This window comes from Chiloscyllium punctatum, chromosome 4, assembly GCF_047496795.1.
Source record: "Chiloscyllium punctatum isolate Juve2018m chromosome 4, sChiPun1.3, whole genome shotgun sequence".
Classification (NCBI taxonomy): domain Eukaryota; kingdom Metazoa; phylum Chordata; class Chondrichthyes; order Orectolobiformes; family Hemiscylliidae; genus Chiloscyllium; species Chiloscyllium punctatum.
The window spans coordinates 73,724,442-73,738,297 of NC_092742.1; the positions used below are offsets into that span (position 1 = coordinate 73,724,442).

The 13,856-nt window shown below is 35.9% G+C and overlaps 1 protein-coding gene across 5 annotated transcripts in view; it reads right to left on the reverse strand.

The window, feature by feature from the left end:
• The window catches only part of dph6 (diphthamine biosynthesis 6), a 321,719-nt gene that overhangs the window by 93,845 nt on the left and 214,018 nt on the right, over nucleotides 1–13,856 (reverse strand). For 3 of the 5 annotated variants that reach the window (XR_011960472.1, XM_072569024.1, XM_072569026.1), the window contains exon 13: nucleotides 1,494–1,739. The exons of 1 other annotated variant lie outside the window; for it this stretch is intronic. Coding sequence is in view for 2 of the 4 variants with exons in the window: in XM_072569024.1 (XP_072425125.1) it covers nucleotides 1,494–1,739 (246 nt within the window). In the remaining 2 variants the exon portion in view is untranslated. Of the gene's footprint in view, nucleotides 1–1,493; nucleotides 1,740–13,856 lie in introns of those variants that run through there. One more of the 5 variants, XM_072569027.1, reaches the window with a different exon arrangement.

Below are 13,856 nucleotides of genomic sequence, written 5' to 3' on the forward strand. Positions count from 1 at the left end.
TGTGTATAGTCTTGATCTCTTTATCTCAGGAAAGATATAATTTCAATAAAAAGGGTACAATGAAGGTTCACCAGACTGGTTCCTGGAATGGCAGTAGTGTCCTGTGGGATAGATTGGATACACCAGGTTTGTATTCTCTAGAATTTTGAAGAATGACAGGTGACCTCACTGAAATTCACAAAATACTTAAACAAGTAGACAGGGTAGATGCAGATAAGATGTTTCTCCTGCTTGGGAGCCGAGAATCAAGGGCCACAATTTAAAAATAAACAGCACACCACTTAGGTCTGAGATGAAGGGAAATTAATTCCACAGAAACTTGTGAACCTTTGGAATTCTTTACCTCAAAGGGCTGTGTAAGTTCAGTCTTTGAATATGATTAAAGTAGAGACTGACTGACTGATTTTTCATTAGGTGGGGTAGGAAAAAGGCATTGCAGTATTCAATCAGCTATGATCATACTGAATGGCGAGGCAGACTCAGTGCATGGTGGTGCTGATTATTTTCAGTGATTTGCTAGCATAGATCAATCTTAAAGTTAGCTTCCAAATTAGCAGATGAGCAGTGATTTAGATTTGTAGCCTACATGTTGAATGCCTTTAAAAATTACCCTGAGGCATCCCATTTATTGTAGAATATTAGACTTTAGTGCTCAAGATTTAAACTAGCTTCCTAGCCTTGAACGTTCTTTTAAAACCCAGTTAGCACGAGAGAGGAAAAAATCGTACACCCTGGGTGGTTATATGCCAATATTGTGAGATGCACTGTGTGTTATATTGGGGTAAGGAAAGAAATCAAACCGGTTAGTTGGAACCAACATCTATGCTAACCATGAAATACCTTTGGTTGAAGAAGGGTAAAGTAAGAGGAGGAAAGTCACAGGAAAAAGATTATGAAGACCAGGAAAGGTGAGCACTTAAGAAACTAGCTGTGACCAATATTTCATGCTTTCCAATATGACTACAAACAATACCAAATTTTTTTCAACAATCAAAAGTATTAAAAGACACTTATCATGCTCCCCTTTGGCAACTGCTGCTTTATGAGGCAAATTGGATCAAAATTCTCAAATTGCAACATATACCACATTTTTAGGACATAAAAATGTTCATTGTCTAAAGCATTGTAACCATTTGTCAGGTCCCTGGCTCATCTCTCTCTGAAGTATTTTTCTTAAAGGACAATCATTGTGTGTTACATACAAATATATGTTACATTTGAACATTTACAGCAAAGTAGCTCAATCTTTGAGATACTGGCCTGAGTTCATGTTGGGTACATTTTGACAAACATGTAAGCTATATTTAGCAAAAAAAATTGATGGACTATAAATGGATACATAATTAATAATATAGTTAAATAGGTAAATGTGTTTTTCTAACTTAAGTTAGACTTGGCTTAATTATTACGAAATGTAATTCAGCTTAAGCATTTTCAAAATCTTGAATGGACGATGAAGCAAATGCAATAACTCACTGGATACTATTACTTACCTCTTGTGTGTGTTCCTTTATGTTTTTTAGCCAGATCTTTTCAATAATGGAGATGTATTTCTTGTCTGAGACATAACAGTTTGCCAGCAAGACATGATTTAGATGTGTTCCACTTTGCATAGCTGCTAGAACTTTTTGGACATGGCTCAGCGAAAGTACAGCCTCAGATTTGACACCTCCTTTGATAAGCTGCATGGTGCATGGAATCAATCCAATCTGACCAGCACAAAATATCTCATTTCCAACCTAAGAGGATAAATAAAAGCCATTAACAATGTGTTGATCTCTATAAGGAATGAGCTATTTCAAAATCCTAAATAGAGCCAACAAATTATATTAAAACTATGTGTATATTAACCATAGTGCAGATCCTAAAGGATTAGATAATGTATGCTTTTTAGATATATGTTCAACAGTCCAGATGACAACTGCTAAAAAAAACACAATCACTTAAGCAATTGTACTGTATATCAACATGTAGCTTTATTAATTCAACTCCAATCAAATTTTCTATTGAAGAATACACGGGCCGGTGTGGGGGGGGGGATTAGTTCAAATTAAGTGAGTAAGGAAAACTTTCCCACATACTTTGGCATATAAGTGCTTTGTATATTTGTACTCAAATACAAGTCCAATTAAGTGAGACATGTATCTTATATCTAAACATTAGCAACTTTCTTGGCTTAACTATATCGACTAGTTTGTGCGAAGTTGCTTACTTTTTATTTTAAAAACAAATTTTGTTTATGACAATGAAATATGAGTGAATTTGAGATAAGAAATTTAAAATGATACTGCTAATTAGCATTAAGAGCAAGGTATGAGATTACATATAGCATGAATGGCTGCAAACAAAACTGTCTGTTCCTCTTGCCCAATGAATGAGCCTAAATCTCAAAGAGCATCTACCAGCCTTATGGACTTTAAGCAAGTATCAAAATTGAGGCCTATGTTATGTTGGCTTTTGTGGTCAGTCATAAAGTGACGACACTTGTTGCTGATTGTGAACAAAGCTGACCCAAGTTCTAACAAGGTCCATAGCATGTATTTGACATCTCCTGAAATTAATTTCACACTGTCAGGTTTAAAATACTTCTGCTTTCCGAAAACAGTGTCACCATCAAACACATTAACTCAGCCAAGCTCTCTGCAAACAGCAACCCAGAAAGTGTCAAGCAGCTTTGATCACTTACTTTAAATAATTTTACAAGAGGTAGCATAACAGTGGGACGTATACAAGGGATGATGGTAGAAGGGGAAATACTAAACATTTTTGACAAAAAATAATGATTGCTTTAAAAGTTATAGAATTCTCTTTCATCATGAAATAGAGGCGCATCATGTTCAACATTTAAAAATTACACTTTCAGGGCCACAGAAGTTATTCAGCAGAAAATGGAACTCTGTACTCCACTAAAAACTCATAAGAATGTATTCAATAAGGTGAAACCTTTTCAAGAATTTTTACAGTGAGAATAGTAACAGATTCTAATCAACTCAACAATTGTGAGATGATTTCCAACTGTGAGGATATTAAGTGAAGAAAACAGGAATCACTAACTACAATTTCTGGATTTTCACATTTAACTAGTATGGATGCCAGACGTTGGTGTCATTTTTGAACTATGACTTTGGCATTTTCACTGTTGTTGTAATGTAAAAACTCAGGCTGTTATGCTTCCACATTCTCTTTGGGAGTCAGATAAATTTGCACAATTTTCAAAAAAGATCGTTAAAGAATTACACAGAACTAAGAATTTTACCATATCAAGCTGGGAGAAGGGATAGTTCAAATGCAAGTGCCCATATATTAAAAAAATGATATATAACTGCATTAAACAGATAATAAAAGATGCAAGGTTGAAATGCTTCCATTGGAAAAAAATTTGATTAAAATGGTACTGCTTATTTCAACCTATTATGATGTAACAGGTATGTACTGAATCAGAAGCTCAGTCACACAAATGTGATGTAGTACATTTGTTTTACAAACACAATTTTATTTTTCTCTGTTCCAGCTCATGTTTTTTTTTAGGACAAGTGCTCATTCAGAGAGATCAACCACTTTTTTTTGTGTCTGGGGAGTATTTAACAAGAAATTATTATTTTTACCTTAATTCATATTTACATATGGTGTAGTCTTGTCTTTATCACAATGCATAAATACACTTAAGGATGTTGTGTAAAAACCATATAAATAGGAGCATAAGTAGATTATTATAATATGATAGAATTTTTTATCAAGATTGAAACTGATGTTATTGATTCTGAGACTAGGGTATTTAAATAGAGGAAAATGCAATGCTATGAGGTGCAAGTTGGCTGTGATAGATTGGGAAATGCTACTTAAAAGGACGATGGTGGAAAGTTAATGGCAAACATTCAATTGTCCACTCCATCTGGCGCAGAAGTAAAATAGGAAATATTTTTAAAAATAGGCTAAACCATGGCTTACAAGGGAAGTCAGGCATGGTATCAGGTCCAAGGAACAGACATACAAATTGGCTAGAAAGAACAACAGATCTGAGGAGTGGAGCAGTTTAGAATTCAACAAAGGAAGACAAAGGGATTACTAAGAAAGGGAAACTAAAATATAAGAGTAAGTTTGCAGAGAACTTAAAATCTGACAGTAAAAGTTTCAATAGGGATAGAAAGAGAAAAAGATTAGTGAAGACAAATCTCAGTCTCTTGCAGAAACAGGGGAATTTGTAGTGGGGAACAAAGAAATGGCTGATGAACTAACTATATACTTTGGTTCCATATTCACAAGTAGCAGACCAAAGATGTTGGGGAGCAGAGAGTTAAATGAGAGGAGGAATTGAAGGTAATCCATTTTAATTGGGAAATGAAGTTGGGGAAATTATGGGATCAAGAGCCAATAAATACCCAGGACCTGATAATCTACATCCCAGAGCGTTTAACAAAGCAGCCCTAGAATTAGTGGATTCATTCAATAGTCATCTTAAGGTTCTCTAGATTCTGAAACAGTTCTTAGAGATTGAAAGGTAGCTAATGTAATCCCTTGATTTGAAAAGGGAGGTCAAGAGAAAAAAAGGGAATTATGGACCAGTCAGCCTAATGACAGTGGTAGATAAACCATTAGAGTTCATTATAAAAGATTGAATAGCAGAGCACTTGGAAACAGTGACAGGATCATACAGAGTCAGCATGGATTTATAAAAGGGAAATCATACTTGACAAATCTACTGGAATTCTTTGAGGATGTAACCAGTGAATTGATGAAGGGGAAACAGTGGAAGTGGTTTATTTGGACTTTCAGAAGGCTTTCGACAAAGTCCTATGTACGAGATTAGCATATAAAATTAAATCACATGGAATTGATGTACTGTAATGAGATGGATCAAAAACTAGTTGGCAAATAGTAGGAATAAATAGATCTTTTTTCCAAATGGCAGGCAGTGACAAATAAAGTAACACAGGAATCAGAGGAATATATTCATGATTTAGATGAGAGAACTAAATATATCTCCAAGTTTGCAGATGATACAAAACTGGGTGAGAAGGTGAGCTGTGACAAGAATGTAGAGATGCTTCAAAGTAATGTGGACACACTCACTGAATAGCCAAATACAAAGCAGATGTGGTAATAGATAGATAAACGTGATCCACTTTGGTAGCAAGATCCGGAAGGCAGATTATTATGTGAATAGATACAAGCCGAGAGAGGGGTATGTAAAAGAACTGGTGTTCTTGTACTCGACTCATTGAAGATAGGCATGCAGGTACAGCAAGCAGTAAAAAAAGATAAATGGTATTTTGGCTTTTGTAGTGAGAAAATTTAAGTACAGGACTAGGGATGTCTCGTTGCAATTGTATAGAGTCTTGGTGGGATGCACCTGGAGTATGGTACACAGATTTGACCTCCTTATCTGGGAAACAATGTTCTTGCTATAGAGGGAATGCAGCGAAGGTTTATCACATTGATTCCTGGGACTGGCAGAAAAGGTTGAATCTGTTAAGATTATATTCATTGAAGTTCAGAAGAGTGTGGGATATCTTTCAGAAACCTCTAAAATTCAACTGGACGAGACAGGACAGATATAGGAAAGATGTTTCCAATAGCAGGGTCCCCAGGATATGGGGATTTAAGGCTGAGATGAGGAGAAATTTCTTCACCCAGAGAGTAATGAATCAGGACTCAAGTACAAGAAAGAAAGAAAACAATGAATTACACAGCATGAAAAAAGGGTACTGATTAGTTGGACTGTGGATGGGATGGAAATGCTGTAGAGACTGTCAATTGCTTTAGTTAGCTAATTAAGTTCGAACCAGCCAAGCTGACACTGCATGGTTATGGCATTGCCATGGTGATGCAGTATCCACAGCACTTTCTTCAGTGTAAAAAGTGCAATGTTTGAACATATTTAGTCTACAAAGAACAGGATGCTGAATGTGAATAAATGTAGCTTCAGAAAAGTGCAAATGAATCTCACCATAAGCCTGGCTGAAAAGTTAAATTGATTTCCACAGTAATTCTTAGCAAAGTCAGGATTATTTAGTTGTCCAAAGAAGAATTACATACAATGTTGGGCACCACGTTCTGTGTTTTGCAGCCTGTTGCAGACAGTCAAAGGGACAGTTGTTTGATATGGTGTACCAGCCATTGGAACGTACAGCCTGTAATCATAGCATTACACTGGTATTGAAACCTATAAACAACATTAATCATTTGTGTGGTGGACAGATGACTTTTTGGCTTTATGGAAGCATCCTGTTAGTAGTGGTTTATACCTAGAACATTGTTTACATTATTTTTTGAGATTTTCATTATCTGTAGTACTTAGATTTTTGTGATGCAGAAATAGTTTTCAATAAAACAATTTGCTGTTAAATCCCTGTTCTTCCTTACTATGTATCATTAAGTCCTCCTCAAACTTTATTTTTTGCCTTCTATCACACACAATAATCTTTTGCTACATCTAATTTAAGACCCAGAAGTGTGTTTGTATCATGGAATATTTTCAGAAATAGGTCTGAAAATCTTAATCGGCTGCAATTAAAGACATATTGCTGCTGCCAATCAGCTCTCGCTATTAGCTGTTTTAGTAACACAGACCTCTCTAAATAGTCTCCTTGTCTTCTGATGTGAACCACTGTTCTTTTTAAAAACTGAATTGAGCTTTGAGAAGCGTTAAGTAGAGGTTTGCGCTACTAAAGATGCTAAGAAGGATAACATGTCGTGGGCAGTGATTGTATATTTACTGACTGCAAATTCTGTCATGGAAGCTACCATCGATAGTATAAATACATGATTTTGAAATAAATGACATAGGGCATGAAAGTAGGTTCTGTCTACAGTGAAATAATTAAATGCTCAATGTGTTATCCACATATTTAGCTTCTCTGTGCAAACATCTAAAATGTACATCATAGTTTTCCCTTCTGACACCCTTCTTCTATCATATGACTTCTTTGTCCTCTCTCCATCCTAGTTCTCCTCTCATCTTTATTTCCTCAACATTCATACTGCAAGTAACCTCCATGAAAAACTTCAAAAATAAACCCCAGATTTCAGTAACTTGACTTGAGCATAGAAAGAGATCCCCTATGACTTTCTGTAATTCTGAAACTTGATGCTATTTCCAAAACAGAATTCTGCACAGGGAAAGCACAATGATACAAATCACATCCAAACGACACACTATCTTGTGGCAGTGGCTATTCTAGACATTTTTAACAGAAGTTTATTGGCTGGCATTTCAGAAAAAGTGATCTCTTCCAGGATGACATGTTAAATACTTGCTGTTTTGAAGGGTATGTTTAATCTGTAATGTATCAAAACTTATCTTATTAATGCTGCAAGCTGTTCCAGTTATCCCTGCTATCCCAATAGGTCACAGGTTCAGATAAGACCCATTGACCTGCTGACTTGCCAGTCAAATACTTGCTTACAAGATGCTGCCAATGTAAATAACCACAAGTGACAATGTGCTAATTGCTGGCTTTTGGAAAGCCATGTGACCTTATGACCTTAGGGTAGACCTCAATGGCTGGATCAATTAGAACCTCAGGCTAAGAACCCATACTGACACACACACAGACAGAAAATCTTTTCATAACAAGATTAGAGATGTTAAATTTGTAGCCTCACTGGTAAATAATCTCAGCTCTTCAGGTTCAATTAGTGTCTTAATTGTTGCAAATATGACCATTTATTTTAATTTTTCCTCTGCCATAAATGCAATCAGAAAAGAATAAACAGTGATCAGAATTACAATTCACAAAAGATGTGAATAAGGGAACACTGTCTGCCCCACATAAAGCCTGAGAGCCACATATTGAATAAATCCTGAATGTCAGTGTTTCGCGCACAAGACTAATTTTAGTAAATGAAATGCAAACTAAAATTATCTTCATTCAACAGCTTCAATTTCAGAAATTAATAATTAGTATAATCAAGCAACTAGTTTCTGCAGCTCTTGGGTAATATGGTTTTAATTAGGCTGTTTCAGTTGAAGCTTGTGAAAATCAGATCATGTTTTTCATTAAAAAGTCTCAATTTGCAAAAGCCTTCATCCACTCAGCATTCAGAAAATTGTTTGATTAAGCTAAGCATTTTGCTTTCAATGTTGAAATGTTTGCTATTTATACAAATCAATCAGGGTGTCTCTTTATCCATTTTAACCAATTACATTATAAAAAATGAATAATCAGGGATTCATAATTGGTATTAAGTCTATGTCCCATTTTGTATTGTGTACCTATTTGCATGAAGAGCTGAGTAGCTATAGCTGTATAGACACTGGATCATAAAACTGAAAACCTGAATTCAAATCCTGGTCTTTACTGACAATAGGGTTTCTTATTGCTGGAAGTGAGAGCTGATAACAGCACAGCGAGGTCAATGGGCCATCTGGGACCTTGATGAATGACAGGACCAACAGTCTATCTCCTTAATCAATGAGACTTAAGGATGGAGAAGGAAACAGAAAAGCAATGGAGATGGAAATAGGGTGAAATAGAGTCAAATTAAGTTCAGAGAAGGAAATAAAGAGGAGGAAAGATTGGATCAAGAGGGAGGAAAAGTTCAGAAAGAAAAATTGAAAGACTTAAAAATTTCAAAAGCAATTTGCTGCTTTCAGGGATGATACTTATTCTATACACAAACCAATGAAGTTATTTGAATATTTCAGAGAAGATAGAAATGCAAGAATACAACTTTTCAAATGAGCATAATAATTTGGCATTCTTGTATTGATCCTGAGGACTGCAAGATAAAAAGAAAAACCTCTTTTCAGAAATATTCAAGTTCCACAAGTAATTTGGGTAAAGAAAGGTACACTAATGGAGAATGGGAAAGCCAGAGGTGGTGGAGGTGGGGGGGGGGGGGGTGGAAATTGGTGGGCGATTTGTGGGGGATTGGTGGACAATGTAGGTGGGATGAGGAGGTGAGTAATCTTATTAGTCAATCTATTAGTAAATCAGTAAATAGCTGTGGTTGATGTGGTAAGGATAGCAATGAGGGAAACCATCTTAAAGTTTCAAATAATGACAATCAAAGAATTGATATGGTGCAGGAGGAAGCCATTTGGCCCATCATGCCTGTACCAGTTCTATTGCCAATCACCTGTCAATTCCCCATAACCCTGCACATAATTTCTATCATGAAGGAAAGCTGAGAGTACAGATATGCATAGTTAATCGTAGAAATTTAAAAATTTTTTTGTCAGAGACACTACTGTCCTCTACAGAGTGCTGTGCCAGTCCTTACTGATGGATACAAACCACTACGACAGTGGCATCACTTGCCACATTAAACATTTGAAAATAGACATTACGATTTTCTGTAACTGCCAGGCCAAACAACATGAGCTTGGTGTAGCCTGGTAAAGCAGAAATAAAGAAGGTAGAAAGACTGGCTAAATGCCACACCAGAAGGAAGAACAAAATTTGGATGAAAAATGTTGAGAAGAAAAACTAACACACAATTCATTCAAAGAACCATAACAAGTGAAAAGCAGTATTGGACACAGTGATAGTAAAACATTTTTTTAAGTTACTGAGTGGTCCAAATGCACTTAATGTAAATTATTACATAATAATATCAATGTTACACATAGATTTAAAAACTCTGTAAATTAGTGTTTAAATATTTAACTGTTGGCAGGAATATCCAAATTATGGTTGAATGTCTTGTATTCAAAACATTTGAGAAATTATTGGATATTGTTTTCTCTTCCATATTTGGCCAACACCATATTAATTTGCCACAAATGACCAAACAAAATGTTAATGAGAAATTTCTGCCACAAAATTTCTGGCAAATAGAAGATAAGGGAAAATTAAATATAAGTGCACTGTAAACATCATATAATAAATAATCTGAGAAATATAGTTTGACAAATCAGAGGTTTACAATGAAAGAACATTTGCAAATTAAGTTGATTTGTTATCTTCTTTAATAGAAAAATTGTTTAGGACGTCATTAAATAGGACTTCTTCTAAGTGCAATTAACAGTTATGAACAGCAAATAACTATTTGGGGAACAAATCTAACCGCACAAGTCAATGGTTTACCATTTCATGTTAGTAAAAGCCTTCAAAGTAAATGCCACTACCCTCTAAAAATTATTTTCCCTCAATAATTATGTATTCGTTCTTGTTAATTCACATGAAAGCAATATATTTTCCTTTGACTTTTTTCTTATTCATTCACGGGATGAAGGCATTACTGGCTAGGCCACCTTTTATTGCCTGTCTCTAATTGCCCAGAGGGCAGTTAAGAGTCAACCACATTGCTGTGGGTCTGGAGTCACACGTAGGCTAGATCAGGTAAGGATGGCAGTTTCCTTCCTAAATGACCAGATGGGATTTCTCCAACAATTAACAATGAATTCATGGTCATCATTAAACTCTTAATTCCAGATGTTCATTGAATTCAAATTCCACTATCTGCCATGGTAGGATTCAAACCTGGGTTTCCAGAACATGACCTGGGTTTCTGGATTAACAGTCCACTTGGCCACTGTCTTCCTTGATTACCTTATAATCGCAGAATGCATTAAGAAAACTACAAGAAGGTCAATACATGTTTAAAAAAAACCCACCACCTATTTCTGGTCTCCTGACCAACACCTCTGTGAAACTCTTCACTGCTTTCAAGTTTTACCTTTTCCAACACTCTCACCACCAGATTCTCAAACGCCATGTGATATACACTAACTCATCTTATCATGCAAAGTCACACTAGCATGTGTGTAAATCCTTCTCACCTATGTCCTATACCCTTTCTTCATGTTCCAACTTGAACAATTGCATCCATTTACAAATTCCATCAGAGATCTTTACAATGATTCAGACCTCTGGAATTTTCATCAAACATTTTTGAACTTATTATTTATTTTACAACTTATAAAAGCCTTCTTAAAGCTGAACTCTCAACTTGACTTTTGCTCACTGCAATTCAAATGCCTCTTTCTTCTGAATTGGTAATTGAATTCCTGTTCTTCTCTGTGGCCCTCCAAAACTGTGAAGGAGTTGCAACATTTTGCTTTGTGTGTCATGTGCTCATTGTTCTTTTCATTTTTTTCATCAAAAGTAATCTTAAGTTAAATTTGGACTTATTTCCATTATCAATATCTTTACAATTATCCTCCTGCTTTGTTGAAGTTGTTACTTCCTATCGTCAATATGGTTCCAGAAGAGCTCAAATAGAATCTTGCTGCCATTCTACCTTTAGGAAGTTGCCTTTTATATTGGCAATTACTTAGACTGAAGGCATGAGTGAGGCTCCCAGCATTTAGACTAAGCTAAGCTGAGTCCTTTACTCTGGCATAAACGTAAAGAGCAATTTTCAGCCAGAGTCAACACTGTCAACAGTATACAATATTCCTGAAGCATACTTTGAAAATAAAACAATTAAATAGGTCTATTGTGTGTAAGGTCTTGATAATTTGGCTGCTTACAAAATCCATGTTATGCTAGAAAAAGCAACTGGAGATATGATATACAACCTGTACCAAGTGTCAGTTGCTCCATTGCCAAGAGGGTGAGGCTGCTCATTTATAGAAAAGATTAAATTTCAGCATCAGAAAATAAGTTGACAAAGCATCAGACAGATCAATTAAAGGCAATAAATTAAGGTAAACATGACTTGACAAAAATGAGGCACAATTCCATTGGTTAGAGGGACCATAAAATAAGTAATTTGGAGTGCAACAGAAATCATACAAAATTGTTAGAACATAGAACATAACAGCACAGTACAGGCCCTTCAGCCCTTGATGTTGCGCCGCCCTGTCATACCAATCTGAAGCCCATCCCACTTACACTATTCCATGTACGTCCATATGCCTGTCCAATCTCGACTGAAATGCACTTAAACTTGGCGAATCTACTACCATTGCAGGCAAAACATTCCATACCCTTACTACTCTGAGTAAAGAAACTACCTCTGACATTGTCTTATAGCTATCTCCCCTCATTTTAAAGTTGTGTCCCTCATGTTTGCCGTCCTCATTCTTGGAAAAAGGCTCTCCTTTTCCACCCTATCTAACCCTCTGATTATCTTGTATGTCTCTATTAAGTCACCTCCCAACCTTCTTCTCTTAACGAGAACAGCCTCAAGGCCCTCAGCCTTTCCTTGTAAGACATTCCTTCCATACCAGGCAACATCCTAGTAAATCTCCTCTGCACCCTTTCCAAAGCTTCCACATCCTTCTTATAATGCAGTGACCAGAACTGTACACAATAACCCCATTTATATAAATATGTTTTTTTCCTTCAAGTTGCAATACCACCAGATTTCTATTAACTTTTTTTTACAAATTTTCTTTGTGGAAAAAATAGATGACAGCTTCAAAATTGCTTAGAAACTGTTTTTAAAAATAAAGGTTGTTTTACAAGGACTTGAATAGCACCAGGCTTTAATCAGATCTCTAAAGATTTTGTTAGTCATTTTGCAACAATGTATTGGTGTTCTAGTGTTCAATAGAAGCTACCCGTGGATTCTGGGATTTCCGTCTTGGGGTTTTTGTGTGATGTTATTTGCAAGCAGTGGATGAAGTTTGTCATATAGAATTTCCCCAATGTTCCATCTCCCTTGACTTCAATCATCCCAAGTTCCTCAGGAAAAGGCAGGTTTCTAGCTTCAGTTTGCCAGACGGAAGTCTGGACTGGGAGGTCTGAGGGTTAATGGGAGCCATGGAGGAACAGGAATAGAACTGACCAGGACAGAAAAAAAGTCTGGGCCTGAAGATAGGATGTAAGGGAACAGAAATGAAAAATGCAATTGACTGAATAGGATTATGAATGATATAAGAGAGTTCATAGGTGATTATTTTTGTATGGATGTATTTTCCATGTTTAATGAGTTGGTGGTGGACCACAGGTGAAGTTGATTAGAATATGGCTGCTCCACATTTTTGTGTTTCCAAATTGAACCATTGCAGTTAACCCATTAACTGATAATTCAAATCAAACAGAAAAGAAAGAACTCTAGAATATCATATTCAGGACCTTACATAGTCTGAAATAACCATCACTAAAGTAAGTTGGCAAACATTTGTCAATGCATTAATTGATCTTAACCATCAATCAGTTACTGTAAGCTTTCCAATTTACCTAAATAAATTTAGTCACAAGTGTGAGGTGTACATGAACTGAGGATACACCTTCACACTCTCTTTAATGACAAGTAAGATGAAAGAACACTATGGTGTAATAGGCACATACAGCTTTGATATATCTTTCAGACCTTTCATTGGCAATGATAAACTAAATATAAGATGCAGAAATACTTTGAGAACTTTTAACAATGTTGCATGAATATGTTTCAGTGAAATTTATTATACGCAGAGAGAAATGTATGATTCTATGACTCTAAATTCATGACTTGGCTGAGAGAAGTCACTCCTACTGATTACTTATTGCAAACAACAAGATGCTCCCAGATTTGAGCCCGAAGTCTGTGGTGAATTGGCTGATATCAGCTGGAGGCAGAGGACACTACAATTAGCTTCGACAGCAATAGCTATAAAGGGACGCGCACGTTATGTTCTCCCACAATACAACATTGTTATAAGGCAGATTACTGAGGTTTATGGCCAATTGCAAAGAGATCTGATGAAGACAGGCACCCATGAAACAATAATGAGCACTGAATCATTGACTTAAGAATGGAAAGGGGGCTATATCCCATTGAACGAAAATTCATTGGAATAAAATTTAAGTTCTTTTAAAATTAGGAACTTCTTCGAAAAAAATCATTAATCACAGATTTCAATAGATACCGGAACTAGTCTGAAGACGTTTTTTGAAACAAAAAGAATGTCACAGCTAGATATAACCCTCAGATCACTTTTGGACATTGTCTGGCTTCCAATTCTGACTCTAGAGAAAGGC